We start from the raw sequence: 27,009 nt of genomic DNA on the forward strand, positions 1-27,009 counted from the left end.
CCCAAAGTTTTTGATGTTATAGAGGGAGGTTTGTGCACTGTTGGGTGTGCAATGGGTGTAGCATGGTGTTCTTTCTCAAGTTGGGCATTGAACCCAGTCTGCTGCATGAAGGGCAGTGGTGTTACCCACTACACTACCCCAAAGAAAATATCTGTACCAACCAAACATCATTTATTTACACTTTAAAGTTGAAGCCTGACATTTCCAATCCATGTCCTTCTCTCATAGTGTGACTGGCCCTAATTGAGTTTCCTTTGCTCCTCTGTGGATTTAAACTTTCAGTCTGTTGTCAGCTGCTGATGGTTGAATGTTAGTGTGATGATGTTATCAGTGCACTGTGTAATTTTCTCTCACCACCCAGGTTGCTGTACAGAGATACTGTGTTTACAAGATGGATTCATCATGGGCATCTTAAATATAGATGCGGCCAAGCAACACATGTTGATAAAACCAACCCATAGATGTTATTAATGAAATCAGAGGTGAATATCTACCATGGATAATAGTTGCAGGGGAAATACAACAAATGACAGGGAATGAACAAGAGTTTGTGTTCATGAACAAGAGTTTGTGTTCATATTTATTTCAAGAAATAAAATGTGCTGCCATTTTACACAAAATAAGTGCCATACAAATGTTCACTGCAATGGCAATAGGGGCCACAGTCCTAAGGCATTAAACACCATTGAACCGACACATAAGGAACTGAGGCTTCATATTTTGTTCACAGTTTCACAATTAAACTTTCTCTCTCAGATGTTGTGATGTTTAAGTGTTTTATTATTTGATGTAGTTATATTGGGTGAATAATGCTTTAGAGGCAGCCTGTGTGGTGTATAGTGTGTAGCATCTGGGTTATAGCTGATCTTCTTTAGGATGGTGGAGGTTGAGGTCTCTGTCTGTACTCAGGGAGGTGATGCAGAATCCACCCAGCCGGAGCCAGGAGTGCAAAAGCAAACACAGACATGATGAAGAAACTTTGCTGTGGGAAATACAGAAAAAAACATTATCTATAAATATAACCCTGCAAAGGCTGTATAACTTACAATGATCTCAAAGAGATTACAAGCACACAGATCACTGGCGTATCTCCATCATGACTGTGGTGTTGTCACTCTTAAAACTAAACCCTGTATTTCTGGGAGGTCATTAATTGCATCGTTAAAGTGTACATATTACTTTCATAGTAGTTAGCAAACAACATGTATTCCTCTTTTGTCCTTTACCATAGAATTTTTGCTGATGACACTGAAGAGACTAAAGTAAAGATATATTAATTATAGAACACCTTGTCCATAATCATGTTTTTCCTGCTCTGCTTGATCCAAGTGAAGCTAATCAAGGGCTTGATGATTAGGTTGTTGAAGTAAAATTGATGTATTATATAAAAGATTAGGTGGGCTGAAGGACTGGGCTTACTCTATGCAAATTGTATAATTAACTGTAAATATAGGCTACCTCTCATTTCCTCCACAATTTATTCAATCATTTGATTATTATAGAAAAACCTTCAAACTTTATCTGCTCTAGTCTTTGAGACATCATCAGCAATGAACATAATCATCTACTTGAATTCTGAAGTACCATCTTACAAACTGATCTTAGTTTATGCATGAACAATGATTGTTATTAATAATTAGAAGAAATAATAATAATAATAATAATGTCACACATTTATATAAAACATCTAGTTTTATGAACATCAGCATAACAATAGAAAGCTAAAGCATTAGGGTTAAATAGGCTGGTAGATTTAGAATATTAATGAAATACATTGCACATGAAACATCATATAGAGACACATGCTAAATAAAAATGCTCTCTTGTGAGAACGATAATAAACTTTTCAACTCATGCTTTAATCATTCCTGGATGATAAATTGCTATAAACCGTTCAATATAATGTGTAAGTTTTGGAAGCCAAAAATTTGGAAACATTCTCAGTAACTACTTGTATTATTCCACTTACCCCAGGTCCAATCTTGGTCTTCGGTGGTTTACTGTAAATGCTGGACCTGCGTTTCTGCAGGATGACACTGGCCCTGGTCATGCTCCTGAGCTGCATGACCCCACTCAGACCCACCAGCATCTCCACAACAGATCAGAGGGTCAGACCAAAGGTTTATGTAAGAGAGAGAAAGAGAAAAACGAGGGAGAGCAAGAGAGTGAGGGGTGCTGAGTGTATGCAACCCCTGAAGCTCTCCACTCAAGTGCTTGAGAATATGTGAGTGCATCCTCTTAAATTGACCAGGATATGAACCTTATCCCCCAAATCCAGCCCCTATGAGGGCGGGATCTGTAGAGGCCGGCCGGCCGGAGTTAACTTTCCCAGAGAGCCACATCACAGACAGATTTATACACACACATGTCTGATCAAAACGATTCATTGACTGCTAAGGTCAAGACTGGATGTAACACAAAGGCAAACACTTTGTTACTGATTAATGGAAGTCAGAAATTACTTTCTGTTGTCAAAATTGGCCCAAAAGTCTATAAATTTGTAGAGTGTATTAACCTCTTTTAACCTTGCACAATATAAATGTGTGAAGGCTAAAAAGTCAAAGACAGCGTGAAATTTTACTGCCATCCTTCTGTTCAGAGCCATGGAGTGAAATATGTTTCCAGAAATATGATGAACATTTTAACACAGAACTGCATTAGGAAAAAGACATAGTAACAGCACCACAACTTAGTAAATAGCATACATGAACATCTTTGTTTTGGACCTCTTCTGATGTAGCTGCTTTAATTGGTTTCATATTGACAAAGTGTTCATTAAAATGGTCATCAAACTATTTGAAGATACTTCCCAAATATACTTCCCTCAGTAAATTAAGAACCTCTATTCCCAATGTTATTTACACAGATTTTGGAGGTCCCTGATTTGTTGTACTGTGTACTTGCAACTTGTGTACTTGCTATTTTTCACTACAGCAGAGGTATATAAAAAGAGGTTTTGATAAAGTTGTGCTGTAAGTTTTATTTTGGCACATCAATGTTCTTTCACATCAATGGGGTTTCATTAAAATGAACAATCATGTAAAAAAATTAGGACATCCCATGAAAACCTTTGTCTTTTTATACTTTTTTAAAAATGTGCTTTGGACAGATGAATCTAAAGCTGAATTATTTGGGCACAGTAAAAGAAGACGACCGGCACAGCATTTGAGCACAAGAACCCCATACCAATCATGAAGCAGGGAGGTGGAAATGTCATGGTTTGTGCCTGCTTTGCTGCAACAGGGGCCTGGCAAGATCTCAGTCATAGAATCTACTATGAATTCTTTACTGTATCAGAAGGTGTTTGAGAAAATGTGAGACTATCTTTCCAAAAACTGAAGTTGAAGTGGACGTGGACTATGCAACATGACCGTGAGCCAAAACATTCCAGTAAATAAACAAGGAATGGCTCAAAAGTAAGAAACGGAGAGTTCTGGAACGGCCAAATCAGAGCCCGGATCTTAATCCTACTGAGATGCTGTGGGGTGATCTGTGCATTCACGAAATCCCTCAAATATCACAGAGCTGAAAGAATTCTGCACGGAGGAATGGGAAAAACCACCTCCCAGTCAGTGTCGGAGACTGGTAGATGGTTACAGGAAACATCTAATTGAGGTTATTTGGGCCAAAGGGGGAAATACCAGCTATTAGGGCATAGGGTGTCCTAACATATTCCTCACAAGAAATGTACATTTTTGTTCATTACATTTTACAACTTATGTTTATAAATCATATCTTCAGTTTTATTTCTTTAGTTATATAAGCCCCATCTCTCAGTACTGTTCAAATGAAGCTCAAATGTTTATATGTTTAAACATGTTCAAAAAGACAAAGATGATCATGGAGTGTCCTAAATTTTTCACATGACTGCAGAACCCTGAATTATAATAATGAGAAAAAGTTCTACAGTGCACTTGTTAGTCTGATGTGCTTTCTGTTCTTCTTGTAGAATGGCCACTAATGTACAGTAGCTTCTAATATCCTATTAGACTATGTATTAGGATACTATGTATCCTATTAGACTCACATGTATTGTTACAAGACATTCATTCAGTCTGTAACCGCTTATCCAGTTCAGGGTTGTTATACGACAGTTAATGATACATGTAGTCCGTTATCACTAATTTGCTTTTATCACAAATCCTTATTTTTACGGTGTGCTACTTACATGTTGTTATCTATTATATGCCTCTATTATGTCTTTGCGTGCCTCTTGTTTTGCACACGCTTGCTTGCTTGCACTTTATTTCCATGTTTTAATTGTTTATCTGTTTTTATTATTCATTTTCATTTATTATTATTGTTGTTATTTTTCTGGTTATGTTTTTTACGTTTATGTTTATGGGTTTTTATTTGACTTAATATTTGTTAAGCACTCTGAGCTTTAGGAAGATGTGTTATATAAATTATTATTATTATTGTTGTTATTGTTAATTTTACCTTGCAGTGCTCTTGTTAATGAATGGTTCAAACTGTAAATCTAGTCTGTCCAGTATTAAATATACTCAGATTGTGAAAAGTACTCAAAAAAGTACTCAAAATGTAAACTGACTGTAAAAAACGCATGTGAAATAAAATGTGTGTGTGAACTTGTGAGCATAAGAGGCACATATAAGTCATTTTAATAATGTAAAATCTAAATGTTTAACCTCAAGAATAAAATACTAAATGCATAAAAACTGGGATCAATTGATGAAAAGAAAGAGTACAAGTCAGTTTAACTGATGTAACACTCTCAGAGAGAGTGGCTCATGCTCATTTAATGATACTTCAACATTCGTTTTCAGCTAAACAAGCTGCTACTTGATAGGAACTCACAGGAAGCTTCTTACTGAAATGTGGCAGCCACTAAACAGAGAAACACCTGGCTGTCTGCTTTCTGTACACCCACTGCCATGTGGAGTACAATGCCGTCCAAATTATGATCTGATTAAGAGATTAGATTAAAGGAAGGGGAAAATGGGGGAGACAGCCCAGCTGTGCTTTCTCTCTGTAGCCTGTAACTCTGAGGTTCATTCATATTAGTGACAACATTAGACAAGCAGATCTTTGTTGTCAGGTTTGCCAGACAACACTGCAGTCTTGACTGTTAAAGGATGATCTCCAGGGAATAAGTTTACACCAGAGATAATACAACTGTCCCACGCTTTCATTACAACAACTCAAAGGTAACTCCACCGAAACGCAACCAAACTGTACAATAAGCATGAAAAAGTACTGGTAGTAGAATGGGACATTCTGGAGCAACAGCACATGTCTAAAGTCAACGTGCCCAGTGCTCAGTGTCGACTGGTGGGTTAGTGGGCACTAGGCTGGAATGCAGTGGAACTGTGTTTTCTGGAGTGATGGAGCTTTGTCTAACAGCTTGGTGATGGGCAGGAGTGGTGTTTGCAGAACTGAACATCCATAATCATAACATATTTATAAGAACAAAGACAGTTTGGGGACACTTAAGGTGAAACTGATTTCTATTGCATTGATTCAATGTCATTTTAATGTTCTTCAGCTTAAAACTGTGAGAAGTGAATGTGATTAAACATGTAAAACAACTAATTTTCTCTTCAAACAATTAGTTAAAGCTATAGTGAATGATTTATAGACTTCAATTAACATACTTATCAACACTTAAACCCACACCTACCACACCACACGTATATATCATGTGGGAATCAATCATTCACTTTTTAAAAACTGTATTAATCAGTGATATACAATAAATTTAACAACTTGAAACCATCATTTGACAATGTATCATCAGACTGAAAATGAGTGGTTAAAGCAGACATATTTGAAAAGTGTGTTATGCTCAGAACCAGGCTGTGACTTCTTCAAATATATATCAGTTTTATTATTGTGCTAAGACACTATTGTTTTTCACATATTATATTTAATACTTTTTTATTATTACATAAAACTTGCCAAAAAAATAATTTAAATTAGACTTAACACCATATAACTGTCCAAGCCCCATCTAAGAATTGGTAGCAAATTAAACACACTCAGTTACAAAAGCATAGTACCAGCAATTCATAATTTTATATATGGCAAGTACTCACTGACCTTGCATTCATACAACATACCTGCTCCTTGAATGCACTTCACTTTAAGAAAATAAATATACCACTTTAAGAAAAAAGATATGCCAATTAAAGATATACCAGGCCATATATCCCAGGAAAACATTAACGTAGCAATAAATATATAAAGACAAATTATAACCAGATTCAAGACTGCAGTAAAGTATATGTGTGTGCCATTATCAGGCCCGGATTATCCCAAGGGTTTTATAGGCACGTGCCCAAGGGCCCAGGCCACTTGGGGCCCCACGCGAACAATTTAACAAAATATGAAAACTTGCCATTTAGGGTTATGGCCAACAGGCAAATAAGCATGTACACAGCAAGTAGGCAGATACCAGCAAGTAGGAGCTTAGGTCTGGGGTTAGGTTTAGGGTTAGAGACAGGTTTAATTTGTACCTCCTACTTGGAGATGAACCACCCACTTGGAGCTGCTTCCTAAACGCATTTTTTTTTGCTGCATTACTTCCCTCAACCACAAGTTGGAGTCAAAGGACCGTGTATCCATCAAGTCTAGTTTCATGTTCCGTTTCATTTACATAAATCAGATATTTTTCTCATCTTAACCAGTAATAGAGTATACGTCTGTATCCTTCCAAGAAATAGTAACAAAAGATTCCACAGTTCCACTTCTTGTATTTTCTGAGAAGCAGAATTAGTATCTTTTTAGTCTGTTCGGGGAAGTATTGCATGTAAAATACTACACAGTACATCGACTATTTGCAATATTTAAAAGAATATAAGACACTGTCTTATAGGAAATAGATTAAAATACAATTAAAATAAGAGTTATTACATATATATATATATATATATTTTTTTTTCAGAGTCACAGTATCTTCTCTGAATCATTCTCTCTTTGTCTTAATTAGTCTGTTCATCTGTCTGAGACAGTCCCTTTTAACATTTGAATCAAAGCGTCTCTCTCTTTGAGTCCGAGATAGTGTCTCTTTCTCGAAGTCACAATCTCTCTCTGAGTCTTGGTGTCACTCTCAGAGCCTGTGTCTCAGTGTTTCCGAATCTGAGGAACGGGGGGCGCTAGTGGAGCTCCAGCCTGGAGATGTAGCTCTCAGTCTGTATGGAAAACCGTCCGTTTTCCGCGTAGTTAACAGAGTTAAAAGCCCGTGTGAGGGTCGGGATATACACCTAAAGCGACGGGGTCTGTTTTGCTGCTGGAACAGAGCGCATCTGTGGACTAAGAAGCGAGCAGTTTCGCTAAAAGTTTTGCTGACGACTTCGGTTAATTCGGAGAATCCGATTAGAGCCTAGAAACATGACGACGACCAGTCCGAGGGTAACGTTAGCTACTGTACAAAAAGTAGCTCGCTAGCATTGGCTAGCATCATGGATGAGTCCGTACTCATAAAATGACGAGTTTTTAGGAGTGAACTAGACCACTAGCTGGTTTAAACTTGTCGAGAAGTCGTGTTTAGGGAAAAGAGACATATCAAAAGGGAACGGATATAGTGTGTTTCTTCTATAAATCGAAGTCAAAACTTAACAGAAGAGGTAAGTAAGACTGCTAACATTAAACGTCTTCTCTAACTAGCAGCTGTGTGTGTTTACATATCGCCTGCCTTATTTCTCCAACGAAACAAGCCTAGTGACATGTTTAGCTACAATGCTACAAAACCGCAATTTAAACGTTAAAGCCTTTAGCAAACTTGAGAGTTGAAGCAGGCATATATTCACGAGAAGTTGAGCTAGCTAGATATCTAGATAGATTAAGCTGAAGTTGGCGTCTTAGTCGAATTCCGCGTTCCACCTTAAATGATGTAGGAGTCCCGTGTAAATACTGCACCTTTAAGGTGGAACTGGGAATAACAATCGAACTTCAGCCTCAAATGTTAGCTGGTATATTCTTCTGTCTTTTAATAACAGTGATAAAATTCTTTTTTTGGTTGGAAAACTGCCCTACTAATTCAGAACATAGCTAATGCCCTCCCTGAAGTAAGCTGAAGGTGAATGCGTAGAGGGATTTTAAACACGGATTTGTGGTTTCATCGTAACTTTTCGTGCAAAATGTAAACGCTCCTGATGGTTCATTTTGAGCCGAGTCAACGTAGATAATAATATTCTTAACGGTTGAAGTGAAGTGTTACTAAATGAAATTGTTAATGAACAGTACCGTTACTGACAGAACATAAACATTTAAACTCGTTAACTATGCACTCTAGTTTGTAGTAGGTTACTATATGGATTAAAATTAATAACGAGACAGGCAGCAGATAGGTGTATCTGTTTAAATCAAGCTCTTACAACGCTCTACAAAATACAGTAATATTTTAAAGGATAGGTAAATGTCTTTGTTTCTCTCTCAACATAAAAACTAATAAATTAATCTGAACATGAAGTAATTAACAATTAAAGAAGATAAAAAAAAAACTGGCCTGAAAATGTAAATTAATTCCTGGCATTGTTTTTTAAATTATATTTTCATTTTTATAGATATATATGAAATCTGTAAAATGAAAAAGCAACAGTTTGTCTGAATGTCTAAAAGAAGGGATTGATATGTCCTGTATAGATCACAAGGCAAATAAGTGGTCTGACTTTCTCGTGCTATACAGGTTTCTTATTCAGTCTCCACATGCTCTGTGAGAGGGAAAATAATTTGTCCACATTACTTGGGAGAAATGAACTTTGGGTATTTTTAATGATGAAGCTCACCTTTTGGGAATATTGTTTCTGATGTCATGAACTTACTCCGACCCTGAAATGGATTAAGCAGAAAAGATGATGATGATGTGAACTTGGATGGGATGCAGAGGACACGTGTATGCTGTAGACAGCTTTGCATATTAGTCTATGTTTTGTGTCATTTCCTCTTCACAAATTCAGTGGCCCTGCTCCAGCTTTAGTTTTATTCTGCAAGTATGTGTTTATTTCGTTATGAATCAGTGAAAGCTCCTTCTTCTTGACCTCATCAGCATCTTGCCTTTCTTTTTATTTCAGTGCTGCTTTCCTCATGTTACATTTGTGCTGGGCCTGATTGAAACATAATCTTGACCAGAATGCCGTCATTATACATTCCTCATAGTAAGTGTGTGTGTGTGTATCTCAAAAACACTCTAGTCACATAAATTCAAATAACAGAGATTTTAGGTTATGTGCTGAAATAAAAGTATAAAATAATAAAAGTATAAAAAATGTCATACCCATACTGTCATGAGTTCTCACAGCGGGGTCGTGTTTTTTTTTTTGTGCTATGAGGAGCATCATTTAAGTCACGTGTTTGTTTATGTTACATGTGTAAATTGGCATTGATATTCTAGCATTGTTCTGTGTTACATGAGTGTTCTCTATCAGTAATTCATTGTGAATTTAACAAAATTATTTTGTACTTAAATGGCCTCACAATGCAGGAGTTGTGATGCTGGTGTATATTTTGGACAGCACCAGGGTCAAACAGGAAACTGGCATTGTCCGTTTAACAAGTTGTTCAAGCAAATTTGTATTCAGTCATTTTCTGTAAGAGTTGCTTTTCTTTAAGCGCTACTGTAGCTTTAGCACTTTGAAATGAGCAGTAAGATTGCAGTTGCTATGGTGCAACAAGGCCCTCTATTAAGGCTGCATTAGTGCATAATTGCAGTTTGTGTGCTACGCAGCAAAACCTCTCGCAGTTATACTGTATCATGTTTGCTGCGTTGTAATGTACAACAAACACATGATATGTCTCCTGGAGTGTCATATGCATTCATGACTTCAGCTGTGTCTGCTGAGGTTTGATACTCCCATCTTTATTTGTTTCTAAAACAAACTAATACATGGTAAGTCATCTGAATTGGGTAGTTTCACTGTTCTGGTGCATGTAATGAATATTAAAATATTTACCCTCTTCAGCTGTTTGCATGTGTGGAATAGATGAGTTCCCTGCATCGTCAAGCTCACTTTGTGCTATTGTTTTATAATGTTTCACACACTGCATTGTGGACTCATTGTACAAACATCAGCTATCATCTGATTGATTAGATGCATGGCTTTGGTTGGATGCATTTGCATAAATGTATGGTTATAGCTAGCTTAATTTACCAAACACTCAAATTGATGTTTTGCTTTCATTTCCTTCGGTTAACCTCCAGCGCATGTTGTCACATGTGTTTTATTTTAGCCAAGGCTCCAGCTAACCCTGCTAGAATATAAAAATATTTGATTGCCCTTAATTAAAATTAATTTTTAAGGTGTAATATCTGCCATTTTAAACATTGATATAGCAGCAAGCATCTAATTTCATTGTAAAGATACATTGTTTTAAGGGCATCCTGATGGAGTAATGAGCACAGAATTAAGCCACACATGATGTTTGCTGGTCTCATCCCCTTGTTTTCACAGTCTGGATGGCCACATGTGCATGTTAGTACCACATTTTGGAAACTTTGGCCCACTCCACATTTTGTTTGGTCACTCCACAGGAGAAAACACACAGTATTTTGCATGCAAAATGGCAGAATGCTGTATGAAATATTCAGGGAAAAAGTGACTGTACAAATTAGGGTTGGGCGGTATAACAGTAATACGGTATTTAAAATGTGGATGGTATATCAAAATGAGGGCCATATTTCAAAATTATGACGTGTCTGCTGACTCAAATTTCTGTTCTGTGATTAAGTACAAGGCCAAGTACAAAAAGTTAATTCACGTGCGTTTAAGAGAGCCGCAGGTTGGGGGCGCTGCGGGAGCTTACTGACTAGTGATGTCACATTTTAAAAAGGGGTGGGGAAAACCACAAGCCCAATAGCCCACTGCAGTTGAGTTTGCCACTGACTTTGGTTTAAACGAGGGAAAACAAGCTGAAAACAGACAAAATACTCAGAAGAAACCTCACTCAACTTTATACTCAAAGGTATGAGGCATTATCCTCTAAATATGTTTGCTAAACAACAAGTGCCTGTTAGCTGGCCAGCTATGCTTCTAAACAGCTACGAGTCTGTTGTAATTTCACTTATTATCACATTTTTTCTGCACCCATCGCTGAAATTTTCTCTCCAAAATGTTTTTTTTTCTCGTCAACACGTGTCAGTGGTGGTCACTAACAAAGCGAATGTAAATAGTTTGTTTCTGTACTTAAACAGGCTATGGTTTTATTTTTCTTTCTTTCTTCCTGATACTTTTTTTTACTTTTAAACTCTCTGAACTGATTTTTGGGTTTTGGAATATTTCTTCTGGTTTTGACCTTGCTTCGCATTTTGTGTTTAATAAATCTCCAACTGACTCTCACTGTCGGTGAGTGATTTGTGCCATCTACAGATCTATAAACAGTATATATGGATTAATAGTAGTTACTGATGACTCAAATACAGCCAAATCCTAAATGGTATAAATGATTTTAATTCATAGCAGTTCTATGAACCGAAAGTGATTACTTAGTCTTGAATTCACAGAAGAGTTGATACAAACAAAGTCAGCCTTTAGTACTATTTGTTTAAAGTGACTAAATATTTTCACTCGTTTTAGTGCAGCACCTGTTTGTTAGTTTCCTAGCAACTAAGCCGCTGTATGTCACGTGGAGGGCAGTGCGGAGCAGCAAGATTTGTTCAGACACCTTAAGGTTTTATTAACACACAAATCAAAAGGAAAGATGCAGGGGGGTTGGACAATGAAACTGAAACACCTGGTTTTAGACCACAATAATTTATCAGTATGGTGTAGGGCCTCCTTTTGCGGCCAATACAGCGTCAGTTTGTCTTGGGAATGACATATACAAGTCCTGCACAGTGGTCAGAGGGATTTTTAAGCCATTCTTCTTGCAGGATAGTGGCCAGGTCACTACGTGATGCTGGTGGAGGAAAACGTTTCCTGACTCGCTCCTCCAAAACACCCCAAAGCGGCTCAATAATATTTAGATCTGGTGACTCTGCAGGCCATGGGAGATGTTCAACTTCACTTTCATGTTCATCAAACCAATCTTTCACTAGTCTTGCTGTGTGTATTGGTTCATTGTCGTCCTGATACACGGCACCACCTTCAGGATACAATGTTTGAACCATTGGATGCACATGGTCCTCCAGAATGGTTCGGAAGTCCTTGGCAGTGACGCGCCCATCTAGCACAAGTAATGGGCCAAGGGAATGCCATGATATGGCGGCCCAAACCATCACTGATCCACCCCCATGCTTCACTCTGGGCATGCAACAGTCTGGGTGGTATGCTTCTTTGGGACTTCTCCACACCTTAACTCTCCTAGATGTGGGGAAAACAGTAAAGGTGGACTCATCAGAGAACAATACATGTTTCACATTGTCCACAGCCCAAGATTTGTGCTCCTTGCACCATTGAAACCAATGTTTGGCATTGTCATGAGTGACCAAAGGTTTGGCTATAGCAGCCCGGCCGTGTATATTGACCCTGTGGAGCTGGACAGTTCTGGTGGTAACAGGAGAGCTGAGGTGAACATTTAATTCTGCCGTGATTTGGGCAGCCATGGTTTTATGTCTTTTGGATACAATCCGGGTCAGCACCCGACCATCCCTTTCAGACAGCTTCCTCTTGCGTCCACAGTTAATCCTGTTGGATGTGTTTTGTCATTCTTGGTGGTATGCTGACATTACCCCGGATACCGTTGCTCTTGATACATCACAAAGACTTGCTGTCTTGGTCACAGATGCGCCAGCAAGACGTGCACCAACAATTAGTCCTCTTCTGAACTCTGGTATGTCACACACAATCTTGTGTGCGTTGCAATATTTTGAGTAAAACTCTGCTCTTACCCTCTGCTAATTTAACCTTCACACTCTGCTCTTACTGGTGCAATGTGCAGTTAATGAAGGCCACCAGGCTGCTCCAATTTAGCCATGAAAACGAGGACTTCTACTTTTACTGGAGTAATATTTTACCTTTATGTATCTACTTTTACTCAAGTACGTGGTTTGTGTACTTAGTCCACCACTGGTCAGTGGTGCACTGTCAGACTGTGCTGAGCTGAACTGCACAGCGCCAGAAGCCCTTCATTCCACTCACACTCTCAGATATGAGGCTCATCCAGCACAACAGTGTGCCCCTAACCCCACAGTAATACCGTTTATCATGTTAATATTTTTGAGACGATATGATGGTATGAAAAATGGATACCATGGATACCGTCCAGTCCTAGTCCAAATAATAAAAAACAAATTCTTCAATAATGATTCACTGATTTAGAATTTTTTTGGTCAATACCATAACTGATAATTAGCGCCTTGGAGTAGCCGATACCAATATTAATAACCAATAATTTTATCTTTTTGAAATGAAAGCAAATTCACATTGGATTAAAGCAAAACAAATTCTTTTCAAAACAAAATCATAAGTTGTCATATGACAAGCCTTTTCTTGAGTATTTGTACATTTCTGTACTTTTTAATTTTATCTTTTAAGTATATTACTTATAGTTTATATTTTTATCAAAGATTTCCTGCTGGTTCCACATGAATGGTTTCTAGAGGGGTGGCACCGGGTTTGTATTTCAGAGGGGCTGTGTCCGAAATTGCGTACTTCCATACTGAACAGTATGCAAAAGCAGTATGCGAGAATGACAAGGGTGTCTGAATACATAGTATTCATCGAGCAGTACGCAAAAAATCCTTCAAGAAAAATGGTGGAAAGGGGGAGCCAGCTTTTTACAAGTGTATGATAGAACAATACAAATAAAATAAAATATGATTGTGGACAATATTATGTAACGTTATGAGTAACACTGTAAAAAAACAACAAACCAATTTTGCTTGTTATTTAAAGTGGTATTAACGTAACTTGCGAATTTTTAAAGACGTTATAAGTGAAGGCTAATAATACTTATATTTCTCCTGAGGTAAAGAATGAATAAATTCCTCATAGTATGTTCTCTCTGAGCTACTGCATGATGGTGTAGTGTAGAGTAAGGATCCATGGGGGGGAAAAGCCCCATTAAGTCTAGCAAAATTAAAAAATTAAAACAATAGAGTTGACAGATAGGGCGTTTAGCGACTTGTGGGACTTTTGTTGTTTGTGATGTGACGTCATGGGTCAAAGGACATTGGTAAGATGGCGGATGTTGTGCGTCCAAGGTTGCGTGGATACTGCACACTCGCTTACTTAAAGAGTGTGCTGCTTTAACAGTCTGGCATTGCGCACTGAATACAATTCAGTACATACTGTTCAAGTATGCGATTTCGGACGCAGCCAAGGAGGGAGAGAGCGGCTTAAAGCAGTTCCAAGCTTAGGAGAGAGCAGGATAAAGCAGTACGCAATATAATATAGCCGCAATGTAATATAGCCTAAAATTCCAATATCAAACCCATAACAATAATTTACAAAATCCACATGTTGGTGAATAATATATCGGCCACTGATGTATCGTGCATCACTTCTTTAAAAGTTTAAAAGCCTCTAACAGAGAATGACACAAGACAAGAATAAACACTAGACTGGATTTTCTGAGAGGAAGAACACTAGAGTTTTTTTTTTGTTTACATGTATGCCCATTTTTATTTTCATGCTACAGTTTTAAAGTTTAGGGTGTTAAACTTTAAAGAGTTTGCACCTTGAATAAAAAATTAAATTTTTCGTGTTATACCCCGAGTGACCAGAGTATTATGAACACTCTTTGCTATTTTATCAGGACCATCTATCACAAAGATGTTCTGTATATAGGTTTACAATTACTGATTGTAGCTCATGATTTGCAGTTGTTAAAATTTGACAGTGTGAGCATTACACTATTCTTTGACTATTTTATTATATAGGTTTTATTTTATGAAAATCATTTCAAATAAGATACAGTAGCTTTAATAGTATTGTACTGCATAGATTAAAACACTGTGATTATAGCACAAATAGAATCATGGAATCATGCAGTGTATGGCTAAATATTAAAGGCTTTCTTTTAGACATATGCACTGTTTGAGTTAAATATTACTAGCACTGTTAGATATTATTTCATGACCTATGTAAGCACTACACTGAGAGAATGGAAACCACTTGAGATTGTCATGTAGTTCAAAGGTCTGTGAAAATTATTGAGCATGAATGACTTGAGCATAAAGGATACATCACCACCAGCATACCTGTCTTTATAAATATACTTGAGTTTGTAAACCATGGTCTTTAACTGAGTGTAGCATTTATGGTGAATGACCATATTGCAGCTGAATGTCCACTTTCTATGAGTACTTTTCTTTCCTCTCTGGTTTGCTATTTTGTATAATTGGATGCAGTTGTATCAGGTAAGAGAGCTAGTTTTGAGGCTCAGCAAAACAAAGCACAATCTAACATTATGAAATTATGGAAGTGCAACTTAAACTTCAAAAAACAAGCACCGTGCTTTAGTTTTTGACTGCTAAATAAATACACATAACTCACTATGTTTACTCTCTATGTAACTTGGAACACAATACTGTGATTGCAAAAGTTAAAAAAATTCAGTGTTACCTATATTTGCCTTCATTGTTCTGGCAGCGTATTATCCAATTTCAAAAATCATACTTTTTAATAGAATCTAGATTAATTAAGTCACTACATTGACTCATTGTCTCATCTTCAATCCGGATTAGAAACTTGGGAGTCACTGACTGCATGCTTGACTCCATGCTTTCTTTTGGACCACACATTAATAACATCTATAAGACTGCTTTTTTCCATTTAAAGAACATTTACTGCTGCTGTTGTTATTGTTATTTACTGTTATATAATTTATTTTTTATTCCTCCTTACTTAGTGTACAGTGTCCTTGGGTGTCTTGAAAGGCACTTATCAAATAAAAAGTTGTTATTATTATTATTATTATTATTATTATTGAAAAAATATAATACTAAACATGCTGTTTCTTAATTGGATTAATATTCTTTATGACTGATGCACTGAATTCACATTGACATATTTATTTAAAAAATAAATCATTGGAGAGTGTGGTCCTATAACAACAAATAAATATATTCTGATATATTAGTATATCAGTAGCCCCACTGCTGGACCGTTGTACCCCAAATCATTCCAACACCATGATCACCATGATGTAAACATAGGTTGTTTTTTTTTTTTTTCTTAATGCAAATATTTTGTACACTCATTCTTACTATTTTCTCCCAGAGCATTAAGAAATGGTTAACTTGAAATATTGAGCCATTTAGGTCTTAGTCTTTGAAGGTCCTTATATTTCCAAAAATACACTTGCCTGACCTCTGCTTGAAATCAGCAGTGAGAGAACTATTTGATTGGGAAAGGGAAAATAGGACGTATATTCAGTTCCCTTCCTCCACCCCTGTGTTGTCCTTGGCTGTAGCATTTCATTGACCCACAAATTATTTTACTTCAGCCAGGGTGTTTACGTTTAGATTTCTTCTTTTTCAACTGGCAAGTTGCCACAATATTAAATTCTGTGGTTAAATGTCCTGTTCTGCTTGTAGCTGTTAAGCTGGTCACTAAGGGTGTCACATTACCCAGTATTATTATTATTTTTTTTATATGGGGATTTCCTACAGAGTAGGAAATAGATCTGATGCATGATGTAGTTTCATGCAAGATCTAGTGGCATGGTGTGTAATAGGAATGCTGTGTTACTATGATGAAGTGTTTAGAGTTACTAGGAAACAATGACATGCTATTATTTTGATTAGCTGGTTGGATGATTAGATGGATGTGTAATGGCTAGCAGAGAGAGCAAGACTAGGCTGGAACAAGTGTTGCCGTACAATATGGAATCGTCCCGTATTTGGACACTAAAAGATGCGTTCCATTTTGAACTGATATGGGACGCGTTTTGTTCTGTATTTTTGAGGTCACACATTTATGGTGAAGGTTTGAGACCGAAACGCACAGCTCTCTCTCAGTCGGAGCGAGGGACAGGTCCTCCACAGCTCCTAAACAGAGAACACGCTTCTCATTGGTCATCAACTTTATTTAGCCAGTCAGCAGCCAATGGACTCACAGTCCCTTCTACTGAAGGTTGTTTTGCTGCGGCTCTGAGAGCAGCAGGTCAGTGCTGAAAAACTGGGAACTTAAAAAGCTCTGCTTTTAGATAGAACTTTTGTTGGCAACATGTGCCCATATTTTGTATATATTTTTATTTTTATATGAAAATTTCTGGTACCAGTCATCCTTTCCAAATATACTGTTGTGTTTGTATTGGCCTCTGACCTCTAAGTCAAAAAATAAAAGGGAAATTAAAATCATATTCTTTTTTTCATGGTTGTATCGAAAATGTATCGTATCATGCAGCAAAAACAGCAACATGTTTTGTGAAATTTGTGTATTGTTGCACCCTTACTGGCCACAGTCATTCGTTCTCCAATTCTTAAAGGAGCACTGACTTAGACTTAAAGTCATTCAAGGCAGCAGTAACAGATTATAGTTCTACAAGGGTTCTTTATTAAAGGAAATTTGGATGATAAGAACTCTTTTTGTTAAGTACTTTTTTCAATTATTTCTTATTGTTATAATTATTCTCTGCCCTGTGATTCTCAAGTTGCATAGTCTAGTGTTTAGAGAAGCATCCCCGCAGAGCAGTGTGAGAGGCACTGTTCTCCCAATTACAGGTCGAGGAGCACTGACCGCAGTCCTTTTTAGGCCACCATTTTAAGGTAAAATGCTACAAAGTGTTCTTTTAACCAGAATGAATTTGTAGTTAACATGGTCTCTGTCCTTCTAATCAATACATTTATTTTAGTGACATCTATTCTTAGCATCATGAGTCAAATGTGTGCTGATTTACTGTTTTCAAATCTACATTTTTATTCAAGGTCATGGTTTTTGCAGGGTTTAGAAAATGGCTTTCTGAAAATGTGTAAAGTTTTGATGGACCGGTTTGCACACTGTGTCGACAGGAAGTGCTTGACAACCCATTTCAGGGTTTTGATAATGCATTAGGAGCCTGTCCCACGTGAAGCTTCACTGAGAATCAGAGTGCCTCCTTCTTGCATTTGGAGTGCTCTCGGTGTCACAAGAGTTTAGAGTCAAGGATCAAAATGTATCTCATTCTGTGGATTTCAGTGCTCATAAGACGGTCTCCTTGGAAATACATGGAAACCATGAATTAATGAACTTTGTGGTTCAACTTTACTGTCAATCATTTTTGGAAAAAAGCTGGTATTTGCATTCCCTTGTCCTTGCATTACTTTTTGTTTAAGTTTGGACAGCTGAATACGGATATCAAATGTCTGTCAGGCTTGTCTGTCTTATGTTAAAGCATGTTGTGTTTTTTTTGTTTTTTTTTTTGCTACTCGGGCAAACTCTTCTAAAAGCAACTGCCAAACACTACAGAACTTCCCTTTTGTGTCCTCTGTTCCCTGATATAATACTCACATTTTATTATCATTTTGTAGTCAGTGAGTTGGAATTTGAACTCTGAGTCTTGGGTGATTTTTAAATTGGAAAATTAATAGCTTTTTTAACACTGTCAACCTAGCAAACACTTTGTCAAATGTTGTAGTTAAGATTCATCTCATCATACACACACACATAATAGTATTTGGATGGAAAATATATTCTAGCAGCCCAGTGCAGATGTTTTGGACAGAATTGAATATGTTTTAAATTGTATACTGTTTTTAGGTTTTCCAGTTTCTTTTATATTATTTATCATGTATCATGTTAGCATGTAGGGATGGGTTGTATTCACATTCTTTATACAGTTATACCATCTCAAAATATTAACATGTTATATGGTATTACCACAGGGGATAGGGTTGGGGTCGGGTGGATGGGGGGCGGGGGGTAATGTCAGGCTGCATGAGCCTCATATCTGTGTTCTGTTCAGTTCAGCACAGCCAGACAGTGCACACCGACACACTGACATGACTTTGAGAGAAAATTTCAGCAACTGGTGAAAAGTAAAGTTAGAAAATAAGCAAAATAAGAAACTGTTTAGAAGCATATCTGGCTGTCTAACAGGCACTTGTGGTTTAGCACACCACAGCAGATTATTTTCCAGCAAACTGAGGCTCCAAGCGCACATATTAAGAGGATAAATCCTCACACCCGTGAGCACAAATTTGACTGAATTGTCATCTGTTTTTGGGGCTTCCATTCTCTCTGTTTTAACACAAAATCAATGTTAACTTATAACTTTAGTGGTCTGAAGTGTGTTCCCCCCCACCTATTTTCAGAGTCAGTGAGCTCCCACCGCGCTCCCTTCCTGTGGCTCTCTTATATGCACTTAAATGAACTCTGGGTTTTAAATTTAAAGACACAAAACAGAAACTGTACACACCACATACAGCATACTTTTTGGCTGCTTGCGTATTGTTCCTGAAAAATTCTAATTGAAGTGACTGCATACTGGAATTCAATTGCATTGCTGTAAGTTTGAGGAACTTCCGTTACCAGTTAGTAATGCTAATGTAAGCTGCCGCATTTTAATTTGTAAAACTATTTGTAGACAGTATTTAAATCCTTGTAATGGTTTATTTTGAAAAATCTTTTTACACCACAATATGGCTTGAGGTCAGGTACAAGATTTGATCTCATTCCCATAAAAATGGTATCTAAGGAACTATTTATTCATGTCATAGATTTATTTAGGTTTGTATGTGTGATTTCTACACCCTGACGTGTTTCTGACATGCTTCCATCAGGCTTTTCGTTGTCAGGCAGTTTTAATCTGGAGATTCCATTTAAAACATATGAAAAACTGTGTGTGTGTATGTGTGTGTATATATATATATATATATATATATATATATATATATATATATATATATATATATACATATATAGTTTATTTATTATTATTATTTATAGTTAAAATATACATTTATTTTACAGCTGGTCTTTGGTCTCATAGCGCCTCTAAATATCGCGGTATATAGTTTTACAGCCTTTATATCTGTGAGCATAAAGTCGAGTGAATTTAGCTAAACACAGCCCGATGGTTGCACACTGACACACGTGTTTACGATAAAAACCCGTTTCTGAGAGAGAGCAAATTTCAGCAACTGGTGCTGAAGGAACAGAAAAATTTGAAAATAAGCGAAATAAGACGATTGTACACTGTTTAAATGCACAGCTGGTGGTAACAAGCACTTGTGGTTTAGCACACCACAGCAGATTTTTCTCTCTTTTAAACCAAATTCAGCGCTAAACTTACAACTGCGGTGGGCTACTGGGCTTGTGTTTTTCTCCACCCATTTTAAGACTCTCCCTGTAGCTCTCTTAAATGCACATGAACATTTTAGCTGACTTTTAAAGACACAGAACATAAATTTTACACACCACACACATGTCAAATATCGCCCTTATTTTGAGATTTTTTACACTTTAATACCATAGTTTACAGTATTATCATTATACTGCCAAAACCTAATAGAAACACATTATTATCATAATGAACCAGGGACATGCCAGTAAAGATGCATCAAAAATGGGAAAATGGTTTTAAGCCCACTTGGCAATGAAAGAACTTTTATAGCGCTTTTCCACGTCATGGAATCTACACGACTCGCCACGGCTCTTTTGCTTTTCCATTGGCCAAATCTGGTACCTGGTCCCTGGAAATGGGTTTGTTTTCTGTCCCAGCTCACTACTCCTTCCAACCATGCAGAGTAGGTACTAAATGATGATGTGTAAACCCTGCAGAACGCTGATTGGCCAAAGAGATATGTCTAACACCACGAAATGCAGAGCTGATTAAAATCCAGCACAAATCACAGCTTGTATAATCTCTTAAGTTACAACAGCTTTCACATATATTTTTATCTGGCTCACAATGACAGCTCGTAACGTTACTTTTGAGGTTTTACGAAGAGGTTTATGTGCTTCTTGGGTGGATGGCTGACGAAAAATTCCAGTGAAAGCCAAACGTGCAACAAGTAAAACATATCTGTGAGAACTGGGGCACGGAGCCATGTTTAGCCTAAAAAACAAAAACAGCACGCAAATATGCAATGAGTAAACAGCGGCTTACTTTACCTCCATTGTTATTGTGGTTTTCAAAGCCAGCGATTCCTGTAAGAGACGGGGTTTTGCGACGTCACGGGCTCCATTTCTCGAGGGAGCTGTGCCAGTGGAAAAGCGATTCCTGCCAAGTGTCCTTGAGCTCTGACAATTTTATAGAATAAAAACAGATCAACCATAACCTTATAACTAGGGCTGGGCAGTTAATCGAAAATTAATCAAAATCGACATTCCGAACATTTAATCGATATAATCTTGTCTATATCGATTTTTTAAAAACTTATTATTATTATTTATTTTATATAAAACTTATATATTATTATTATATACACAATCACACACCAAATATAAACAGTGCTCAAATGAAAAGAGAGGAACCAGCTCCCAGCGACATTAGAAAAAAATATCCCATAGTTAATACTAGCGCATATTTACAGTACAAGCCTCGTTACTCAACTAAGACAGTGAAAAATACAAATACAAAATAATCGTTCATTAACCATAATGTGGTACAATATGCAGTTAGTGATATTGATTTCGCTCTTATCGCCCAGCACTTCTTATGACCTTGTTTCTCCATTTGCTGTCAATTCTGAGTTTCAATAACCATACAGAAGCACTGTAGTTTCATAAGCACTATAGTTAATTTGCTGCTTTGTACACTTTATTTACCACTTTCACACTGTTCTTCAAAGGTCAGGGCCACTAAAAAGCAAGTATGATTTGGATGGTAGATCATTTTCAGTGCTACAGTGATGCTGACGTGTTGGTGGAGTGGTAGTGTGTGTTGTGCTGATACGAGTGGATCAGACACAGCAATGCTGCTGGAGTGTTTAAACACAATGTCCACTCACTCTCCGCTCTGTTAGACACCTTTTACATGTAAGTCAGAGACAATAGCTCATTCGTTGCTGCTCAGTTTGTGTTCGTTGTTTTCTGCTTTTTAAACAGAGGACACAGGAAGCTGTTGGCTGGAAGATTTTGGTTTATGGACTATTGACAGATCAGTAGTGACACTGAGGTCTTTAAACACTCCAGCAGCACTGCTATGTCTGATCCACTCATACCAGCATGACATCAGTGTCACTGCAGCACTGAGAATCATCCACCACCCAAATTATACCTTCTCAGGGGGGGTCCTGACCATTAAAGAACTGGGTTAAAGGGGCAAACTACAGTATGTATACAGAACAACAAATTAACTCCAGTCTGTAATTGTAGAACTACAAAAATCTCCTGTGGCTTGTGAAGCTGAGAGAAAGGACAGTGAGTGTATGAACATGTAGGTGGTCATAATGTATGGTTGATCAGTGTATAGTTTAGTTTAAGAATTTTGTCATGTTTATATCTCATGATAGTTAAGCTCAATCCACACATCTTTTAATGCAAGGAAAGTATGGTTAGGTTGTAGACAACAGATTGAAACCAGCCAACAATAATACAAATTTATAAAATGTTAAATGATTTGATGTGATGGTTTTTCATTTCTAGCTTTTCAGGCAGCCCATTTGTCAGACACTGACAAAATAAACAATCTTTCATTCTAAAAATTGTTTAACTATTTTCCTAAAAACAGTACTGAGTTTGCAATAGGTTAAAACTAAAATGTCATCTGTGTTATGGGAAGTCCTTGATTAAATACACCAATATAGTCTGATATTAGTGGTTATGAGACACACTCATTGAAAGTGGAGACTTGGACCTTGCGTGAGAATATGAGCATGATACTTGGTTTATGATGGTATCAGTGAATCCTATGGGAGGACCTCCCTTCATTTGGGTATCCTCTTATCTCTACATTCCTTTTATTTTATTTTATTTTTTACTTTCTACCCTGTACTTTCTATATAATTTGTTTTTATTTACCATTAAACTAAACGCTACTGTAATGGACAACCAGGCAACTAAGTACCAACCATGTTCTATTAGTACAATTTTGGAGTATCTTAATCTTTTCTAATAATAAATGAAGAGATTTCTCATGACAAGGCTTTTTTTCCTCTTAATGTGAAACAGATCAGATTTTCTTTTCAAGGGTATATCAAATCTACATTTTGGAATCAGATTTGAGTCACATTTATATGAGGTTCTAAATCAGATAGGAATCTGATATATGTATGTCAACTCTCAGATCGGATATCAAGCATTTAAGTGCTACTGTCATTAGCCAGCACCAGCAGCATTGGCTCTGTGCTTCCTACATGGCGCACAGCACAGGTGATTAAACTACAACTTTTGCACCAAAATAATGCACTGACTGTTAGAAAAGTGCATTAGAAAAGAGCAATGCACTAGATAGCTTAAATAAATAAATAAGTTATACAGTTCCTGACTGTAGTAGTGGTTATTTGAAGACATTCTGCAGTAAAAAGGGCTTGGCATCCCATTTGGAACAGCATGAATGTGCCAATGAGTGCATGCTTGCAATTTCAGGGACCAATTCATTCACAATACAGACAAAGACAGGTCACTTACATTTATGATGTGAATCATTAAGATAACCAAATCTTATCTGAGCAAAAATCAGAAATTGAATATTGAGGCTTGAAGATGAGTGGAATCCACGTGGTGGTCGGAATTTTACTCATGGCTTCCGGCCGGGCTCAGCCTGAAGGAAGGGACCCCATTGTTCTTCTGGGGGACTTCAACGCTCACGTGGGCAATGACAGTGAGATCTGGAGGGGCGTGATTAGGAGGAACGGCCCCGCTGATCTGAACCCAAGTGGTGTTCAGTTATTGGATTTCTGTGCCCGTCACAGTTTATCCATTACGAACAGCTGGTTCAAGCATAAGGGTGTCCATAAGTACACCTGGCATCAGGATACCATAGGTACCATTTCGATGATCAACTTTATAGTTGTATCATCAGATCTGCGGCCATATGTTCTGTACACTCGGGTGAAGAGAGGTGCTGAGCTGTCAACTGATCACCACCTAGTGGTGAGTTGGATCAGATGGTGGGGGAGGATGCCAGACAGACCAGGCAGGCCTAAACTTGTGTTGAGGGTTTGCTGGGAACGTTTGGCAGAGGAACCTGTCAGAAAGATCTTCAATTCCCACATCCGGCAGAGCTTTGACTGCATCCCAGGGGAGGCCAGTGATATTGAGTCCGAATGGGCCATGTTCCAGACCTCCATTGTTGAGGCGGCTGAACGGAGCTGTGGCTGCAAGGTTGTCGTTGCCTGTCGTGGTGGCAACCACCGCACTCGGTGGTAGAAACCCCAGGTGAGGGAGGCTGTCAAGCTGAAGGAATAGTCCTATCGAGCCTGGTAGGCTCAGGGGACTCTGGAGGCAGCTGACAGGTACCGAAGAGCCAAGTGGCTTGCGGCTTCAACTGTTGCTGAGGCAAAAACTCGGGTGTGGGAGGAGTTCGGCAAGGACATGGAAAACGACTTTCTGTCGGCTCCGAGAAGATTTTGGCAAACCATCAGGCGACTCAGGAGGGGTAAACAGTTTTCCACCAACACTGTACATGGGGACGTCATTAGGCGGTGGAAGGAATACTTTGAGGATCTTCTCAATCCCACCAGCACGTCTTCCACAGAGGGCTGAGGTAGTAGGAAAACTCCTTGGCGGTAGGGCCCCGAAGGTGGATGAGGTTCACCCCGGGTTCCTCAAAGCTCTGGATGATGTGGGGCTGTCCTGGCTGACGTCTCTGCAACATTGCTTGGACATGGAGGACAGTGCCTCTGGACTGGCAGACTGGGGTGGTGGTTCCCCTTTTTAAGAATGGGGATCGGAGGGTGTGTTCCAACTATAGGGGGATAACACTCCTCAGCCTCCCGGGTAAGGTCTATGCAGGGGTACTGGAGAAGAGAGTCCGACTGATAGTTGAACCTCAGATCCTTAGGAGGAATCATTCGAATTCCGCCCCGGTCGTAGAACATAGGACCAGCTCTTTACACTCTCTAGGATCCTGCAGGGTGCATGGGAGTTTGCTCAACCAGTCTACATGTGTTTTGTGAATCTGGAGAAGGCATTCAACTGTGTCCCTTGGATATTCTGTGGGGGCTGCTCTGGGAGTATGGGGTACTGGGCTCTTTGCTACGAGCCATCCAGTCCCTGTATATACAGAGCAGGAGTCTGGTTCTTATGGCTTGCAGTAAGTCTGACTGGTTTCCAGTCGGAGTTGGACTCTGTCAGGGCTGCCCGTCTGGACTCTCTCTTAGAGACAGGGTTAGGAGCTCGGACATCCGGGAGAGACTCTGAGTGGAGCCGCTGCTCCTCCACGTCGAGAGGAGCGAGTTGAGGTGGTACGGGCATCTGGTTTGGATGCCTCCTGGACGCCTTCCTGGTGAGGTGTTCCGGGCATGTCCAACGGGGAGGAGGCCCCAGGGAATACCAAGAACACACAGGAGAGACTACATGTCTCGACTGGCCTGGGAACACCTTGGTATACCCACGGAGGAGCTGGAAGCAGTGGCTGGGGAGAGGGAGGTCTGGGTTTCTTTACTCGGACTGCTTCCCCTGCGACCCGGACTCGGATAAGCGGTGGATAATGGATGGATGGCTTAAAGACTAAGAAAATCTTAGCTCTACACAGTTTTCAGTCCTGCCTGACCTCCTTGACATTGGGCTTAAAAATATTTCAAAATATATCCATATTAATTACTAATATTATTGTTGTGGTTCACGGTGTTCTTCTGTTTATTACCTTTTCAATGACAAAATAATGTATCCTCTGTGTGCTGTGACTGTAATGTCTTTCATTAGACTATAAAATTGTCTCAGGGGAGTGCTCTGAAACAACACAGTAACCTGAACCTCTCTTTCTTTTCTGCTTGGTAAGGAGCTATGATTGCCATCTCTGTCTATGAAAGCTCTTTGGAATGAGGCCAGGTTTCCCAGAAGACATCCCATTGTCTTGCACTGGGCTGACCTTTAAGATGTAATTAGGTGGTTATGGAATTGCATTTGCTGAATCTTACATTTTCAAGAGAGGTTGTGTAAAGGGCGCATCTGTCAGATGAGGCTACGTGTCTGCTGACAATAATGTCAGGCCTCATCATCAGCTGAAGGAACAGGATGGAAGGGAGGCACAACACAATTTAACATGACCCCCCCCCCCTTCACCCACAGACTCGCAGTCTTAAAGCCAGATGTTTTTTGCATGCAATTGCTACTGTGATCGATAGTAAATCCATGTGATTGAAGTCAGCTTCTAGTTCAGGCATTTGATTTTGAACTACAATTTGATATAGTTAGAAAGTGCTACAGTCCCCCATATGACATTTATAATGTGGCGGTGTTTGTTCTTTTGGATTGCTCTCTTAGTTTTTTCCTGGCTTGATGTCAACTGAAAGTTCATGCTGAAGTTGTCCTATGACACAGGCATGTACATATGAAAGATTCAAGGTCCTGGTTCAATTTTCTGTGGCTCTGATGTTCTGTGCTCCAGGGCAGAGTATTGCCCGGTGGATCAGACGACCTGCAGCTGCGTTGGTGTGGCTTGGCACCGTCCACGCTCATTAGTCTCACATAAGCCAGCTTGCCACCGCTAACAGGAAGTTGCCACAGGGTGCCGACACCCCCAACTCTCTGTTCACCCCATCCCCTGCCCGCCCTCTCTCCTAAGTCTGAGGAGACAGAAGAGGCATTGCAACAGAGGGTCCTTTATTCCAGCCGTTTTTTGTTCAATGGACATTACTTGTGCTCACTGGTCTGGTAAAGTGTTGTCCCCCAAACACATTTAACTTTCGATTTCAATCTCTTTGCTCTCATGCTCCCATGCATGCCATCTTTGTTCTGGATGCATATTTCTGAATGTCAGCAAGATGACCTGCATTTGAGTTCCTCTGTATCTGTGTCAGGTAAAAAAGATGTCTTTTCTTTTCCTAGCAATGATTGTGCGTTCGGCTTCCATCGTTAATTTTTCATCTTTGTGTTCTTCATATACTTGTAGGGCATTCAGGTCAAATTAATTTGTATAGCGCTTTTTACAACTGATGTTGTCACAAAGCTAAACTTTGCTATTAACTGTGTGACATTAAAGATAGTATTCATTGGTTCACAGCATTTTTGCTAAACATGCTTGATTTGGTTCTGCTCCAATTTTTAGATGGTCTAGCCAAAGCAAGAAGTGGACTTGTGC

General features: G+C 38.6%; 2 protein-coding genes across 4 annotated transcripts in view; one reads left to right on the forward strand and one right to left on the reverse strand.

Annotated features, from left to right (window-relative positions):
- Positions 1-536: 536 nt before the first annotated feature.
- si:dkey-85n7.8 (COX8 domain-containing protein) lies at positions 537-2,238 on the reverse strand. Its single transcript, XM_066677714.1, has 2 exons — positions 1,970-2,238; positions 537-982 (listed from the first exon to the last, which is right to left on the reverse strand). The coding sequence occupies exons 1-2, from the start codon at positions 2,087-2,089 to the stop codon at positions 872-874; spliced, it is 231 nt and encodes a 76-aa protein (XP_066533811.1). The 5' UTR covers positions 2,090-2,238; the 3' UTR covers positions 537-871.
- A 4,876-nt stretch (positions 2,239-7,114) lies between these two features.
- Positions 7,115-27,009, forward strand: part of btbd7 (BTB (POZ) domain containing 7) — a 46,906-nt gene continuing 27,011 nt past the window's right edge. For 2 of the 3 annotated variants that reach the window (XM_066676802.1, XM_066676804.1), the window contains exon 1: positions 7,115-7,586. The gene's annotated coding sequence lies outside the window, so the exon portion shown is untranslated. Of the gene's footprint in view, positions 7,587-9,032; positions 9,117-27,009 lie in introns of all 3 variants that reach the window. The other variant, XM_066676803.1, reaches the window with a different exon arrangement.

The sequence above is a fragment of the Hoplias malabaricus genome, chromosome 7 (assembly GCF_029633855.1).
Source record: "Hoplias malabaricus isolate fHopMal1 chromosome 7, fHopMal1.hap1, whole genome shotgun sequence".
Lineage (NCBI taxonomy): Eukaryota > Metazoa > Chordata > Actinopteri > Characiformes > Erythrinidae > Hoplias > Hoplias malabaricus.

Excerpts from the sequence above, each read along its gene's own strand:
- si:dkey-85n7.8 (XM_066677714.1), bottom strand. The coding sequence starts at position 2,089 with ATGCTGGTGGGTCTGAGTGGGGTCATGCAGCTCAGGAGCATGACCAGG. Across the intron at positions 983-1,969 it reads AGACCAAGATTGGACCTGGG|CAAAGTTTCTTCATCATGTC; the intron begins GTAAGTGGAATA and ends TATTTCCCACAG.